This window comes from Capricornis sumatraensis, chromosome 16, assembly GCF_032405125.1.
Source record: "Capricornis sumatraensis isolate serow.1 chromosome 16, serow.2, whole genome shotgun sequence".
Lineage (NCBI taxonomy): Eukaryota > Metazoa > Chordata > Mammalia > Artiodactyla > Bovidae > Capricornis > Capricornis sumatraensis.
The window spans coordinates 36100875-36118087 of NC_091084.1; the positions used below are offsets into that span (position 1 = coordinate 36100875).

Here is a 17213-nt window from a genome sequence, read left to right on the forward strand (position 1 = left end):
GGGGAGGAGCGGCCGAGCAGGGGCTCTCAAGGGTACTTGGAAGTGATAGTTGGGGAATTTCTGACCATAGTTTGAAGTTCATGTTATTCCAAGAAGGGTAGAAAACCAGAGAGGGCTTTAACCAGAGAGGGGAGGGCGGCTAAAAATGACAGCTTTACTTTTTGTAAAAAGTTCATTTTGACAGCAACATAGAGAATGAATGGAAGCATGGAGGCAGAAAGTTGATTCTTCTTTCTTTCTATTCACCCAGCTCACCATCAGTCCTTGTGATCTATCCTTCATTCGCTTTACTCAGCAAAAAGCATTATTGGATGCTTGGTTCCGAGAACAAGCTCTGTAATCAGTAGGCCCACATTTGATTAGGCCTCTCCTGCCCCTTACCCATCTGTGTGACGCTGGGCAAACTACTTACTCTGTCAGTTGTTCAACTTAGCACCTGAAAAATAGGACTAGTAATACCCCTGAATACTTGGCAGGGTGGTTGGGAAGATTAAATTAGATAATGCTGAATAAGTACTTGCCATTATGCCCAGAGCTCATAAACGTTCATAACCTTAGCTATTTGTGTTCATAGTAGCAGGTTGGTGGTACAAATGTGGGAGCTGTTGTGATCCTGAGGGTTGGTAAAGCCATGGGCAGTGTGGAGACCTGCCCTGGAAGGAGACTCGGGGCAGATGTTAGCTGAGCTCATGCTGTTAATACTTACAAAGCATCCTGGTGAACGGTGAGGGGGGTGCAAAGGCACGTGCCTCCAGGAGTGGGCAGGTCTTCACTTTAACGCCAGGCAGAGAGCGATCAGTGCTTTGGTCATTTCATTGGAGGAGATTTAGAAAAGGCTTTTAGAGAAGGTGGGGTTGAATTGGGTCCTAAAGGATGAATGGGACTCCATTGGGTAGATGTGAAAGGAGAGTGTGCTTCCTGCACAAGTGGTGAACAGTTGGGGAGTCAGAAAGAGTATGCATGCTAAGAAAACTGGGGGGAGATAAGCAGGCCTGGAAGACAGGAACTCTTGTGTTTTTCTGGCTACACTGGATCTTCGTTGCTGCACTCAGGCTTTCTCTAGTTGCGCTGAGCAGGGGCTTCTCTCTATTGTGATGTGCGGGCTTCTCATTGCTGTGGCTTCTCTCGGTGCAGAGCACGGGCTCCAGGTGCTCAGGTTTCAATAGTTGGGGCTCTTGGGCTTAGTGACCTTGAGGCACGTGGAATCTTCCGAGCCCAGGGATCAAATCCATGTCCCCTGCATTGGCAGGTGGATTCCTAGCCACTGGACCACCAGGGAAGTCCAGTGGGGACTCTTTAAGTGAGTACAAAGAGAAAGCATTGAGGTCTAGGTAATTGTCAAAGGATTTTTGGTAGAGAACTTTGAATTCCATTCTGAGGATTTGAGACTTTAATATGAATGTCAGTAAGAGGGCACATAGATAGGATCAAGCTTTTATTTAGAAAGACTTTTAAGGACAAAGGTATGAATGGTCACAAAAGAGGGAAGGCAAGAAGAAAACCACTTAGAAGGTTATTAGAAAACTCTAGGGCAGAAGCATTGAGAACTTGAACTAGGACCCTGGGAAAAGAAGGAAAGAACGCATTACAGAACTTTAAGGAAATGGAATTGATGGGATTCAGTGACTCACCTTTTGTGGGGGGACATGGAAGGGGTGAATTTGCAGCCTGAGAGTCTAGGAAATGGTGGTGCCACTGAGGACGGGCAGTAGTGGGCAGAGGCTTGGGAGGAGAGACCACCTGCCCGGCTCTGAATCTGAGGTGCTCGTGAGATACCTGTTTAGAGGAACTGTCATGTTGGCAGCAGGTTGTTGGGCTGAAGCTAACAGGTGTGATTTGGGTCAGAAGCAGGTAGAGGAGTCCTTTGATTCCAGGCATAGTTGAAGTCACCGAAAACAGGAAATGGCTTGGGCGGTGAAGAGCCCACCTTTGGGGAGGAACTGAATTATAGGCGGAAAGGCGAGAGTGGAACTAATTGCTAAGACAGGAAGGGGAATAGGAGAGGTGTGTGTCATCAGGAAGAAGGGGAGAGATTTTCAAGAGCAACACAAATGATCAACAGCCTTATAAGCGCAGAGATGGAAGTGGCACATGAGCATGTAAATTGTCTGTTGATTGACATGTTGAAAGCAGCATCTTTGGGTGGCATATGGAGGGTCAGCTGACACGGGATCACTAAGGGTGGAGGACATCTCACGGACATGTCCATCCTGGGTGCCTGAGAGTCAGGAGGTTTTGGATAGGTGGGGTACGTTTCCTCCAGGTTGGGATTTTTTGCCCACCCCTTGCTTGAATCTTTCCTCAGCAGCCACTTACCAGCAGGGATGCAGAGTTTGAGGAAGGATAAAGGGACCTCCTTTCTATTCCCAAGGCTGGAATGACCGTGTGTGAGGATGTCCCTTATCTCAGAAAAAGACGGGAGCCCACCCGTAGGTTCATATGTCTGAGATGGGCTTGTGCAAGGTGTCATCCACTCTCTAGTTAGTCCTTCTCTGAGCACACTGGTTAAGGTTAGGGGCAGAGTTCCTGGCTGATGCTACCGCAGAGCAGTCCCAGGAGATGGTGTCAGCCCTGGAGTACTTGGCCGTGGGTTGAAATTGGCTCGAGAGAAAGGGGGCCGCCCCAGGGAGATGAGTGCCTGAGTCTGCTCTTTGGATGGGTCCAAGAATCCACTTGCCACCATTTTAATGTTCGGCTTTTCCAGCTGAGGGAAAGGAACGTAATTTCCTTTCTCCAGGTTTTGTCGTAGTGGATGAGTTTAGAAGCAGAGGGTAAGGATGTTGGGAATGTGGTGAGACCTGGAAGAGCCGCTTGTTGTAAATCCTAGTTGTTGTTGTTGTTGGTACTGTAATGAGTTTCAAATTCTGTGTGGGAATACAGCACAGCATTGGGCCACGCGTGTCTCCACACATCCTCTCGGATTCGTTTTTCCCTTTTGTTTCTTCTCTGCATCAGCTTCCTTCCAGGAGTCAAAGGCTCACCCTCGCCCCACTGCTGCCCTCCTCCCACACTTGCTGGTTGGGGCTTTGGGGCTCACCTCCTGTCCTCTCTGCCGAGGATCCCCAGGTGGAAGGTTCTGCCCAAAGGGGATAGTTTTCATTGCAAATGGATCCAGTGGGCCATCTGAGGTTGCAGCTGGATCTTCATGCAAATGGCAGCGTTCCCCAGCCTGCACTCCACTCGCTTAGGGAGGGCCCAGAGTGTTTCCTGGGGCCCTGACGGCCTTGGATCTGGCAGGGCCCAAAGCCCGACGCTGCCCTGACTGCCCACTTCTTCTCAGCACCTCCCCCTGTGCTTCTTTGGCCTTCCTGTCTCCTGTGTGTTTTCCGTCTCTTCCCTACATAACCTTCCCTTTCCCCATCTCTTTGCTTTCTCCATTTTCTCAGAGCAAAGCAAACACCTGTTAGAACTTGGCTGCATCGAGTTTTCCTCTCCTCTTCCTTCCTTCATCTCCTCTAGTCCTTTAAGAACACAAGATAAATATTTATAAAGTGCACAAGCCTTGGTATGAGGGGATTTGGTGGGTGTATAAGGTAGTTGTTGGAAATGAATTTGGGGGAGGGGACATGGCATGTGAGTACTTCTGCTGTGTTTACCTTTGCCCCGGGCAAGGGGAGCAGCTTGCAAGGAAATAGAAGTGTGGGCGAGTTACAAGTCAGAAGACCCAGATTTCGTTTCTAAGCCTCTGTGATCAGAGGACACTTGGTTCTCTTTGCCATGCACTGGTCTTTATTTTAAAAATAGGAATTGTGGCACTTGTCATTACTACCTTGGTGAAACGATTCCTTAAATGCTTTGGAAAGTGGGATTATTTTTGTTATGTTTATGGGCAGATATCTCTGAGGCAAAATGTAGAACCTGAATTTTGCAGCATATATAAAATGAGCTGATAGTATTGATATGATTTCTAATGAGTCTCTCAGCTCTTAAATTCCGTTTTCCGTAGACAATTCTTGGCATATAATGGGGGGAGAGGGTGGGTCCTAACAAAATTTGGTGGATGGACAGACAGACGGACGGCTGGATGAAGGAATCTCTGAGTGTCTAATTGCCCTACTTGCCCCTTCCTACTGCTATTTCCATTTCACGTGGGCACCACCGCCCCCTCCTGGCCAGCAGCAGTATTACGGTGCAGTCCATAGGTGGGCCATAGCTGGGCCCTTCTCCCCAGCCCCAAACCCTGGCTCCCTGAGCTGGCTCCTTGGGACCTGTCTTTGGCCCTCAGTTACTGACAGCTTGTCTTTCCTGCCCCTCCCTGTCACCCCACTCCCTCTCTCCGTCTGCCCCTGCAGCACTGCCAGTAACTCCAACCGCAGCACGCCAGCCTGCTCCCCCATCCTCCGGAAGCGGTCTCGCTCACCAACCCCGCAGAACGTAGACGGAGACACCATGGTGGAGAAGGGCTCAGATCACTCCTCGGACAAGTCGCCGTCCACTCCGGAGCAGGGCGTGCAGCGCAGCTGCTCCTCGCAGTCCGGCCGCAGCGGTGGCAAAAACTCCAAGGTGAGCCTGACCCGCCGGCCACTCTGTCCTTGCTCAGTAGCTGGCTGCAGGGAGGCTGGTGTTGGGGGAACAGTGAGGTAGAGAACCCCTTCGTGGAGGGACCTGACGTGATTGACCAGCCCTAGTGTCCCAGAGAGAGCCTCTGTTCTGTGAGGTGAGAGTGGGAGGCAGGGGAAAACCCCTATTAAGTCTTGATCTTCTTAGCTTAGCCCTCAGAGAGGCCCCAGGAGCTAGTAAAAGGATTCCACAATGACCACTGTCTCTCATTAGGGGCGAGGGAGGCTCACAAGCCTTGAGATCTGGAGGAGGGGAGCTCTGGGGTTAGGGGGAGTCATCTCTTGAGCACTGCTGTCTTTTCCAAATTTGGTGTGGAAGGGAACATTATTTGGGACAAATACAGTTGCGGGGAAGGGAGTCCTCAGGGACCGTTGCAGAATGCTGTATTGACCTTGGCCTTGGCCATCACCCAGCCTTACCTTCGGTAATAACCCACCTGGTACCCACCTGGCCAAGAAGAGGGCGACAGGGCTGTCCACCCCTCTCAAGTATGTCCTTGTTACCACCTGAGCCCCAGTTTGCCTAAGGGGACCTGGGCTACTTATGCTTCCACAAAGAGTTGTCCGCCCCCGCCTTGAGTCCTTTGGGAGGCAGATGATGTCTCTGCCTTGATGCTCCTTAAAAGAGCTTCTCTTTCCCTCTTGACTCACAGGCCCTGGGGAGGGAAGGAGACCCCGGGAGGCTTGGGAGCTGGCATCCCAGCTGAATTTGTCTTTTGATTTCTTGTTCTTCCTCTTCTTCCCCACCATCCCCCAAATACCTTCTTTGCATGCATGGTCTTAGTCTCACAAGCGCCTCTCAAAAGTAAGCCATCTTTTGTCTCTGTCTCCCGTCTCCCCTCCGATGTTGAACTGTCTGTAGTGCTCGGCACCCCGCCCTCCACCCCCTGCCCAGTTTGGCCCATGTGTCTTGCTTGGTCCCTTTCCCAGAAGGGCCAGCCCCACTGCCCGTGGCAGGCTGGCTGAGGTCACCAAGGGACCATTCCCACTGCACCCGGAGTCGGAGAACATACCCGCCCCCATCCTCCCCACCCCACCCCTAACCCCATCTCTGCCTGCTCCCCAAACACTGCCTCGGCAGGGAGTCTGTCCCCTCCTTACATGGTGCCGTTGAGAAGCAGAGTCCTGCCGGGGCTTAGTTTCATTCCTTTGGGGAAGGGAGGCTCCGGATCTGGTGGAGCAATGGGACCTCATGCCCGCTGCTCAGGTGAGTTGATTGAAGCTCACAGATTCCCCTATGTGAGTTCCCTGACGCAGTAGAGCGACCCTAGGAGCTCACCTTAGCCACGCCTTCCTTCTGCTTGCTCAGCCTGAGCACCCCTTACTGCTTCCACCCACTGTCCAGCCTGCGGCTCGTGGTGGTCTTAGGATCCTGGCTCGTGATCAGAGGGGAACGTTTTTCCCAGAGGGCGTGGTGCCAACACTGGAAGGTCATGGACATAGAGAGCCCCTGCCAGGCCCTGCATAGATATGACCAGGTCAGGGAGCCTGTGCCAAGAGTCTACCCAGGACCCCAGGATTTGAGAGGCCTAAGGAGAACTCAGAGGGAATGGAGGGTGAATAGTAGGTGTTTCCGAACAGCGGGGCTCAGGAGATGATACTCACAGGGGAAGCGGGTGGCTACAGCCTGGAGCAAAGAGAGCTGAGAGGTGAACTTAATTATGGTCTCAAGCCTCTGTTTTGGGGAGCAGCCGGATGAACAGCTGTTCTGCTTCCTGAGGGGTGAATGAGAAGTTACAGGGCTAATCCTGCAGTCTGTGACCTTGAGGGTAAAAGCTCATCTTAGCTCTAAGGATTTTGAACGACGGCTGCTGGCTGTGGGCAGGAGGAGGAAAATGTGCCTGTACTGAGCAGGCCCCCAGGAGTCTGCTGTGGGTTCGGGAGCTTAACAGTGCAGGGCTGTATGGGTTGGATGGGGTCTGGAGATGGCCTCTGTCCACCCCTCCAGACTGCCTCACCCCATTGGCTGGGGAGAGGGCAGATGTTGCTGGACAAGGCGCCTGGTTATTGTTCCTCTGCCTCTGGCCACAGGGTGTGCACCTTTGCCATCCTGAGGTCAAGCTCCGAGCCTCCTCACCCTCTCACCCCTGTGCCAAGGCACTCAGTGAGCAGAACACTTCCTTCTGATCGATAGCACTCACCAAGTGCTGCCTTTGGTCAGGTGATGAGGTTGAAAGGAGCATCCAATCATGAGGGTTTTTAAAACTTGTAAGCGGTAGATCTTCTGTAAGAAAGGAATATGAAGACCAGATTCCCACCCCCAGGCAGCGTCCAGTCTGGGAAGAGAGATAAGAAACACAGATTATCCACTTGTTTTTTCCCAGATTATCCACAAACCAAACCTGACCTTAAGGACCACAGGAGTAGTTGGGATGCTCCATGAATTCAGAGGCAGGGGAGAGCTCATGTCTGAGGCTGGAAGCTGGTGCCCAGAGCTGGGCTAGAACTCCCAGTAGGGTTGTGGAGGGGCACAGCGGGGCCTCAGCAGGGACCGGGACGTGAGTGTAAACCCAGAGTGCTTCTCGGCCCCTTTCCTGCTGAGGAGCTGAAGGGGGAAGGAACGCGCTCCCCACCTCCCCACCCCATTCATCACTGACACCCCAGCAGTTAACAAGGACTGACTTGTTGGGGGAGGGTATCCTGCCACCCCAGAGGGATGTGGTTGCAGCCGTGGTCGGTCTGGGACAGACTTCGAAGATGACTCATGAGGACCAGTATAGAAATCAGGTTCTGCACAGGTCAGGGCCTGGAGCAGAGAGTGAGGGAAAGCGACAAGGGGGAGAGAAAGAGAGGAGGAGGGTCTTGTGGTGGGAACACCCCATCTCCCCATGGAGCATTTTCTCAGGTTGACCACATGTACCCACAGGGAGGGGTCTGGCAGCTAGAGCTATCGTCACTGTTCTCACAGCCAGGCCACCTCTCTCCCTGTGTCACCTGCACCTTTTAGGGGAGATGACCTCATATACTCTTCAGATGGACTGGATCGTGCCCCCACTTTTCCCTGGAGCCAGACCTCACAGTGTCTGTCTCCCCTTCCCCGCACCCGCATTTCCTTGTGTGTTAATACGTTGGAGTTGGACTAGGTAGCCGGGGAGGTCTCGCTCCTGTGACTCTGTAGCTATCCTGCTGCAGCTGACCCTGGCTGGGGCAGCCCTGCCCGGAGCCCAGGGCTGGACATCAAGGCTCAGTTCTGTTCCAGGACCCTTTAGTTGGTGCCACGGCCCAGCTTCCGCTCTGTAGTGCTGACCTACGGCCACCAGGGGGCGCCCTGCAGCCGTCGCCTGCCCCACCAGCTCCTGAACTGGGTACCGGGCTGTCTGGTAGGACCCAGGCCGGTCCCTGCCTGGCCCCGCATTGTGGCTCCCTGCTCTGGGTGCGCGGTGTCACGGGCTCTGTGGCTCTGGTGTGCCTTTAACTTTTTGACTCTTGCCCTGTTTTTCGATCCTAATTTTTTTGGTTTCCTTTCCAGTACGACAGACTTTACCTGATCAAAGTAAGAAATTGTTCTTTGCTCCCTACTCCTAGAACTGTAGCGTTCCTCTGTCTCTCCCCTGCCCCCATCCCATCTCCAGACTCCTGGGCCTTTGCACTGGGGAGATGTGTAAGGAAGTCGCTGTTTCCAGGGGCCTTGGGGTCCCCCAGGGGCTTGCTCTGCAGACTTCCAGGAAAAGCATAGAAGCCTGCTCAGCTCAGCCCTCACCCAGCAGCTGTTGTTGGGGCAGTTTTCCTGATGTCCCCTCCTCCCCTTCTGGCTAAATCCACTAATACATAACCTGTTAGAAAGCCCTTGCCCACTCCTTCGTTCTGTTCTTCCCCCGCCCCCAGCCCTCTCTGCACGGGAGGACGGAGGGGGCTGAGAACCTGCTGGCCGGTGACCTCATGGGTGCCAGGGGACACTCGCCAGGTCCACTGGGCCTGGCCTCGGCCCTGTGAGTCAGGCCCTCCTGGCCCAGCAGCTTCTTTAGGATTCATTCCTCAAAAGCAGAGCCACGGGGATTGAACTTGCCCTTGCAAGGCTGATTGGATTTCAGGGACTCATGCCCACATGGCTCTTCCCAGGGGCTGCTGTGGATTTGGCCAGAGGGGTGGACACCCTCAGTGGTGACAGGTAACCAGCTGCCCAGAGATTGCTGGATGGAGGCAGAGTCTTAGACAGAGGGACAAAAGTCCTTGCTCTGTGTATCTGACATGGCAGTACCTGCAAACCCATATTCTTATCCCCAATTTACACAAGTAGGTAACACATACAGAGGTGCCACCCAGCGAGACAAGAGAGGGGCGCAGCTTCCCTGGTGCAGGCTCTCAGTTGTCCTGAATCTCCTCGTTCTAGACAGATTCAGAAGGGTTGGTTAGGTGAAACACAGGCACACTGCAGGCAGTTGAGGCCAGCGGCTCCTAGAATGTGCCTTTCTACTGCTGAGAGGCATTCTTGTGGATACCTGCACAGCCTCATGCCCTGTGAGCTCAGAATCAGGACCCGGGGATTTCGGTGCCCTAAGATGCAGGTAGGGGTTCCCTGGTGGCTCAGTGGTAAAGAATCCACCTGCAATGCAGAAGACGTGGGTTCAATCCCTGGGTCTGGAAGATCCCCTGGAGAAGGAAATGGCAACCCACTCCAGTATTCTTGCCTGGAAGATCCCGTGTACAGAGGAGCCTGGTGAGCTACAGTCCATGGGGTCACAAAGAGTTGGACAGGACTTAGCAACTAGACAACAAGGTGCAGGTAAAGTCTGACACAGCCTCCTTGCCCCATCCTCTCTCCTCCAGGATGACTAGAGGCTAATTTTCAGTCCACAGTTCCCTTGTGGGAATAACTCCCTTGATGATGGAAACGTTGGTTTTGAACATTTGGACTTGGGTTGGAGGAGAAGACAAGGCTGTAGTGGGAATATGTGACTCCCAGATGGGGCCATGGGGACAGGTTTTGTTGGAAGATGACTATGAGAGCATCCTGCAGAGAGAAGAGGGTTGAGAGCCTGCCCTGCTGTCTGCCCCCTGGCCATTGAGATAGGGTGTGGAGATGAGCAGAGCCACTGAGAGGCGGCACCCCTGCAATGCCTGTCCTTCCCTTGCTGACACTCTGCCTCTTCAGAGTGAAGGTGAAGGGCTCCATGGAGTTCTGGCAGGATGGGGTTGCCAGCTGAGGGAGCGATGGCATGACCAGGCTTCATCTCTGCAGTCACACTCACCCCTGGGCTCCACCAGACACCAGACAGCAGACCTCCTGGGACATTGGCTGCCTCCTCCTTCCCTTGTGAGTCTGACCCCATAGGATGAGGTGGACAGGACAGAGGTTGCTAACTGCCCCCAGGGTCCACACCTCTGCATGCACAGCCCTACCTTGGAGGGCCCACCACAGGGAAGCAAAGGTTACAGTCCAGCAAGTCATGTGGCTTTTCTCCTTTACCAGTGCATATGAAAGTTATGTTTACCCTGTACCTCATCCTGTCGAGTATACGTAGCATTCTGTTTAAAATAGCAGTGTATGTTTAATTAAATTATAGTTAAAAATAAAATGTTAATTAAAATGTAATGCTGTAGGCAAAATGACATCAATAGACTTGCTTGACATGGGACTGCCATACACCTTCAATTTGTTAAAAAAAAAAATGCAATGTCTTCAAAGTGCAGTCAAACGAGATGTGTGTGTAGTTAAGATGTGGACCCGCAGACAAAGCTTCCTTGCACCCAGCCATTCTCCTCCTAAACCACACCCTTGGCAAAGTTTCTAAAACTGAAAATACTCCAGTCTACCCAAGCTGAACCTGTCGGATCAGCCCCTCAAAGCAGGGGGCCTAGGCAGGTGTGTGTTTGTCTATCTCCGTCTGCCTGTCTGTCTGTCTGTCTTCAAGTGGGCCATGTGTGAGGGACTCCTGGCCTGTGAGATGGAAGATGGACCAGGCACAATCTTACTCATCCCTCCTCTTTCCCTAAAAAAACTTCCCTTTCCCGTGAGAATGAGCAGCCTTTCTAGCAGGGCTGGGAATGGAGGGCACCTGCATGGTGGGGTTGGGTCGGACCCGCTGTGTTGGTATTGACTTAGAGCCTCACGAAGTCAGGAAGGACCTTTAGCAATTATATGCTTCACCTGTCCTCCTAAGGCAGAGCCCCAACCACTTCTTGGCCACTATCTCTTTGCGCATCAGCCAGTTGGGCGGAAGGAGGAATTTGCCCAGTTGGAGGGAAGTTTCTAGCGATCCCCCTTGGATCCCCGACCCCAGAGGGTCCCGCCCAGACTTTCCGAGGGGCTGAAGTGGAGCACACGGCTGTGTTAGTCTCCGTGGGTACTTTGCTTCTGATCAGGGACCATTCGGGACTGGGTCTCGGATGCCTGCAGCGCATCCCTCCCCCCGACCCCACCCCCATCAGAAGAGCCTTGTGATGGGGTCGACTCCCTCCCAGTCAAGCTCTCGCTGGTGCTGCGCTGCCTGCCACCCCAGCCACAGGGGCTTCCAGCATGGACTGCTCCCCGGGCCTCCTTTCAGGAGCTGTCTTGAGAAAGGAGGACCCTTGCGCCCCGCCCCGAGCAGCAACACGGGGGCCTTGAGCTGCCTTGGGACTCCTCCTCCCCGCCCGCCCTCCGCTGTCTGTGTACCTTCCGCCTGGAGCCAGGAGTACTCTGGCCGCTCCTGCCACCTCTCCCCCCACTAACTTGGCTTCTCTTTTACTTTGTTCTTTCAGAAAAGCCAGAGCTGGTACAATGTAAGTATCCCTTTTCTCTTCTTGTTGGGCGCATGGGCGGGGATGGCTGTGCTTAGGGGATGGAGTAGTGGAGGCGCACTGTGGTCTCCCTGCGGGCTTGGAGCCTAGAATAGTGGGCATTGCCCTTGGCCAGAGCCCTCCCTCAAAAACCAGACCTCAGTTACCTTCTGTAGCAGGGCAGGACTGCTGGTGAGGTGGAGGGGGTGCAATTCCCGGAGACCACCCAGGGATGGACCGTCTCCCCGAACCCCCACCCCTACCCCTGGATCCTGGACACCCTCCAGCCCTGATGGAGGAGACCAGGCTGGGGAGGCGCCCCCACCAAAGGGCAGACAGGACTTGGGACGGGGACCATCATCCTGGGGCCTGATCTTAAGGCCAAGTTTTCCTTCCTTTTACCAAGACATTTGGAGGAAAAAGCATGCAGCCAGAAACCTTTTCGTTTAGCAGAGGCTGGCTTATGTAACAGAATGTGACTTCTGCCCCAGGGTCACCTCAGTCGACCTGGCATGCTCCACCCAGAACACATCCCCTGTCCCTGGGGGCGCTCCAGCCAGGAGCTCCTACTGGGAGGCCAATTATGAAGTAAGCAGCCCCTGCAGAGGCCACGTCCTCTGGGTCACAGAGCTGGGGCCAAGGGTCTCGAACTCGCCCCTGAAGAGCCACAGGCTGAAGTCTCAGCCGCCTGCCCCGTCCTTCTGCACCCTCCTGCCCTGTGGGTGGACGGGCGGTTCGCAGCCGCCAGCTGGTCTCCAGCCACTGTCTTCCATCCCGGAGCCTGCTCCTCCCCAAGCTTCCCCAGTCTTGTGGACGCATCTTTCCCGCTCCCCGATACCAGGGCAGGTTGCGTGGTGGACCTGGGGACAACATGGGAGCGGGCGGCTAAGAGACAGACTTGGAGGATGCTCTGGTGCAGGGGAGGAGGGGAGAGGCTTGGGTTTCATGTAGACGCTCCAGTCAGAGTCACTGTGTATGTGTGTGGCAGGCGGGGGGAGTGTTTTCCCACACGGCTCAACAGTTCCCCCAGAATCAAGCAGCCAGCAGTTAGCCCCTGTAACTTCCAACCCGCTGCTGCTCAAGGGACTGGCCCTGAGATAGGACTGTTGTATCCCCGCCCTGGCATCACAACGGCACAGACAAGGAGGAGGTTGGGCTGCGCGGGTGGGAGGAGAGTTGAGGGCTGAGATGGCCCACCTGGAGGAGAAGCCTGCCTGGGGCTGCAGCCCCTCAGCCCGCTAGGCCAACTGTGGTCTTCACCTGGGCTCACGGCCTCCCCATGGCTTAGGGCTGACATCCCAGGGGGGAGAGGAGCTCGCTGTCCGTGGGAGGTGAGGCTGGAGAATGCTTTCCTGGGAGTGGGTGGGACCTCCAGCATCCTTTCCCTCACGGAATCTTCCACCACCCTGGGTGGGGGTGGGGGGACTATTGTAAAATTAGTGCCTCACAGGGGACTGGGAAACACATGGCTGCAGACCCACGAGACCATTAAAACGACTGGATTTGAATACGCAGGGCCTTGTCCCTGTTGCACTCCCTCTCCCCTGCCCCTCTCTTTTCTTTCCAGTAGGCTTTTCCGTTCTCGCGCGTTGCCTTCCCTAGAGTCCTTCCCTCCCCTTTCCTGGCTGACTCCCCCCTTTTTGTCTCTCCACCTCCGCTTGCCGCTCCTTTCTGGCTCGGTTATCCCGACTGGCTGTCTCTTTCTCTCTGATTCTAACGGATTTTCCTCCCTCCCACCCTTTCACCTCTAATCTCTCCCTCAGCCCCGCTCAGAAGACCTGGTGTCCAAGCCCTCAGCAGAGCAACAGGCTAGAAATAGGTGCTGCTGCTGGGCTGGATGATGGAGGTGGGCCAGCTGCCCTGTGGGGTCAGGGGGTTCTGCTGGCAGATGAGCGAGAGGTGGCAGAGCTAGGCAGACAGATTTTTCACCACTAAGCCACCTGGGAAGCCCACCCAGATGTACCAGCGTGCTTATCCACGGGCACCTCCTGAGTGTGGCTGTGCTCCTAGGCCGAATGTTCTGGCTCGATCAGGAAGCCAGGTCCTGGGGGCTTCCCCTGCTGGAGCCTGAGCTCAGCCTCCTGAGCCTATGCACACAGGCATGCCGGGCCCCGTCCCCCACGGAGCACTGTGCCGTGTCAGTGCCTACGTGCCGAGGCCCCACCAGGAAGCTTCCCTTCAACGCCCTCTCCCCCGCACTGCCCCCAGTGTTCCATTCCTGGTTTCTCGGGAGGTGCTTGCTGGGCCTCTGTTGCGCTGACCCGGTTCTCTTTTTGCTGCATCTACTTGGCCCTCCCATGTCACCTCTGCGTTGCCCTGAGGCGACCAGACTCGGACCATCAGGAAGGAGGTGGATGTCTCCCCCTCAGCTCCGCCCTCAGCCCTCCCTGGCCCCTCTCCTGACACCGGTGGTGACTCTCCGGCTGCTCTGCTGCCCAGGGCTCCATTGTTGGCTCTGGAAGTCCTTTGGCTGAGCAAAGGCCTTGTCGTCCTCGGCCCCGGGGACAGTTAGAAGTGTCTGGCCGGATCCAGGATGGGGAGGGTCAGCACAGACTTGCTGACTGCTGCAAGAACGTCTCCAGCCCGTTGGCATGGCCTGGGTCTGATAAGAGAGGAAGCCCACCCAACGCCTCCCTGCCCTCTGCCCCAGCCTCCGCCTCTACCTGCGTCTCTTCTGCATTTTCTTCTATTTATCCAGGGAGGAACTGTCACCATGGTGACAAACCACCTTGGCATTTATAAAGAGTGGGTCCTGTGGAAGGAGGTGTTTGGACCCCAGGGGGACATGGAAAGGCTGAGACAGGAGCCTCTGGTCTCCAGCAAGGGCTCTTCAGATCAAAAGTGGGGTTTGAGGGACTTCCCTGGCTGTCTAGTGATTAGGGCTCTGCACTTCACAATGCAGGGGCCGTGGATTCGATACCTGGTCAGGGAACTAAGATCCCACATGCTGTGCAGCATGGCCCAAAAGAATGGGGCTTGAAGTGGGGGCTGTCGGCAGCTGCCCTGAGTCCCTCCCAAGGCTGATCACATCTACTGCCCCTGAGTCCCCCTCTTTGCTCCCCACCCCCCAGACCCACCATTGACCACCCCAGTTTTATTAGTCAAGGCGCCTAGTTTGGGGGATAAGTTCACAGAGGGATAAGCTGAAACAGGGAGCCAAGGGGAGAGTTGAGAGCAGGAAGGGGAGTAATCTGCCCCCCAAAGATGGCCCTGCTGGATGCAACAGACTTAAATCTTGGAGGAAGCCGAGTCACAGAAGTCTCTTCCTGGTGCTCCAGGTAGACAGGTGCTTTCTCACCTGCCTTGCCTCTTTCCTGGGATCAGTTGTCTCCAGGCAACCCAGGGAAGGAGCCCAGACCCGGAGGCTGCCCTGAGGCTGTGGGCCCAAGTTGCCTGCTGGTGCAGGCGGGGGTGATGCCGGCTGTCCTGGGGGAAGAGGGATGGCGCCAGTCCTGTGGAGTGACCGGGCATGTCTGGCAGACATATGACTGAGAAAGAGGACGGAGCTTTGTAGGAATGAGACTCGGATTAGGGTGTCAGTGAGAAAAGTGGGAGTGAGTGCTGAAGGCATCCCCAACGACACCTTGGCAACCTGGTATTTTTTCCGGGGAAGATGAACTCCGCTTCCTCCACATGCTGACCCCCACATCCCCAGTAGCCATCTGGACTCTGTGGAGTGACCCGTCTCCAACTGAGACCTCTCCCAGTCCTGCTCCTCCGTGTCTCTCTGTCACACCTTCTCCCTTCCCCTCTCCTTCCTTTGCTCAGTCACCTCCCCCATCTCCCCGTAGGCCACATCCGGCTCCTCCCTACCTGGATTTGGTTGAAAGTCCAGCGTTTGCTCTGAGGGTCTTAATTGGCTTTCTTCCTAGGTGAGGCCAACATTCTACCAAAATCCATCTGTTTTTCTCCTGGGTTCCTCCACCCTCTCCCTCCTGCTGCTCTACCCGGGGAGCAGGTACCACTTGGTCCCAGCTCCCAGTGTTTGTCATCGAGTTAATATTTAGCCCAGGTCAGTTCCCTCTCCTCAGGCTGGCAGTGCCCTGCCCGGTGGCAGTTGTGAGGGGGTGTAGGAGACAAAGGGTCCCAGGGCTTATCTTTCTGGGTGTGTCCTGCCCCTGAGTCATCCTGCTGGAGCCCAGTCATCCCCTCATCTGGCTCCAGAGATACTCAAGCGTTTCCAGGATTCAGCCTTCATGGGTCCTGGTTACCGCCTAGATCGTTGGATCTGGGGTGGCCCAGGAGCAGGGCATTCCCGTCACCCTGTAAAATGGAATGGCTGGGTTCTCCTGTCCCACTGCTGATGATGGTGTGGAGAGAAGCTGGGATATGTGGCTTGGAGAGTGTTGGCATGGACTAGGCACTGGGGTGCCTATAGGTGTGAGGACGTGTATGGATGTGTGCACACGAGATGCCATGTCAACAGGAACAGTGTCAGAGGTGTATAAGGAATGCGTTCATTTGGTAAATAGGTCTTGAACAGCTGATACTTGAAATTCACCATGCTGAGTGCTGGAGGAGATCGTTTGAGGTGTAGCGTGTTCCTGGAGACAGTGTTAGTCTGATGGAACAATCACCCTGTGTGATATGATGGGTGGAGGTGGTGGCTGTATCCGGGGTGTACACTGAGAGAGACAAGAATACAAGTCCTGGAAAGGACTCAGAATCTTCCTCTGCTTCCTCCAGCACCATGTAACTGGGAGACGCCAGGTTCCTCTGAATCAGAAATTTGAGATCCAGAAGCAAGAATCTGTATCTTGCATACATTTGTTAGATCATTTTTAAGTACAGTCACGTCTGAGTCAGATAGGACAAAGGCAACGTTCTTCATCGTGTGCAGCCTGGAGACCCTCCTGGGCTGGACGTAGCTGGGGAGGGCGAGGAAGATGCCCTGTTTGTCTCAAAGTTCTGACGTTTCCTGGGAATCCAACCTTCCCGGCCCCAGTGCTGTCTGACCTCTGCCCCCAGCTTCTTTCTGGAGGCCTCCTTGTTCCCATCTGCCTGGCTCCCGTCCTCGCCAGAGATCTCAGCTTCCCTGCTCCTTTTGACCCAGCCCAGTCTCTGCTCAGAGCATGGCTCCTTGGCCGCCAAAGTCTGAGCGGCTGTCTGGGAATCCTCATCCTGGCCGTGATCCCCATCTTGCTAGAACTGGAGGCAGGACGGCGTCCCTGGGAAAGAAGGAGATGCCTCAGATGGACCTGGAAACTGCTGACCTCAACTTCTCCCCACGTGCACCTCTGAAATGGGATGAGTTCAACTTCCAGGCTCCTGCTGCTGCTCTGGGGAGGTCGGTGGATGGATGGATCAGTGAGGGGCCAGTGTGTCTCCAAGAAGTCCCTGGCTGTTTTGCGTCTTCAATTTTAGATTTCAGCATAACAGCAGTGCCCCTGGCACCTCCTCCCCGCCCTTCCCCCACTTGGAGCCTTGGCCAGCTACTTTCCATTGCAGGAAACATCTGCTGGGGAGGCCAAGCTCCGCCGGGGGTTACTGCAGGACATTGGCCGGTACCATCACCCAGGTCCTGTAACTTGAGGCATGTGTAGGGCTCTGGCCCTGCCCGCTTACCCGCCCAGCCACCCCCCCTCCGTCCTGCCACGGATGACTCTAACAAAGAAGTTGTTTGCTGGTCAGCCGAGAGGAGCTCGGCCTGGGAGGAAAGGGGGGTGTGTATGGGTGGGGGTGGGAGCAGGCCCTGGTGCCTTGGCCAGCGGTGGCCGTGCTGCCTGGGTGAGGACCGTGAGTCATAGCCGCCAGCACCCGCCCAGAGGAGCAATTGCACGTTGAACGGGCTGCCTTGTGGGACCAGCCAGACGGTGCTGGGGAGTTGGGTGTCCGTCCTCCTGGGAGTTTAAGACCCGCCACGAGCCACTGGGCTGTGAGCCGCAGCAGGGGGGACCTCCGGCAGCCCCGTGCACTTGCCCTGTCGTCACCAGGTGCCCCGTGCACCTGGCCACT

The 17213-nt window shown here is 55.1% G+C and overlaps 1 protein-coding gene across 4 annotated transcripts in view; it reads left to right on the forward strand.

The window, feature by feature from the left end:
* Positions 1–17213, forward strand: part of GRAMD1B (GRAM domain containing 1B) — a 186785-nt gene that overhangs the window by 138943 nt on the left and 30629 nt on the right. For 3 of the 4 annotated variants that reach the window (XM_068988331.1, XM_068988330.1, XM_068988332.1), the window contains exons 3-4: positions 4293–4503; positions 11241–11261. In XM_068988331.1, coding sequence (XP_068844432.1) covers positions 4293–4503; positions 11241–11261 — 232 coding nt within the window. Of the gene's footprint in view, positions 1–4292; positions 4504–5343; positions 5365–11240; positions 11262–17213 lie in introns of all 4 variants that reach the window. The other variant, XM_068988333.1, reaches the window with a different exon arrangement.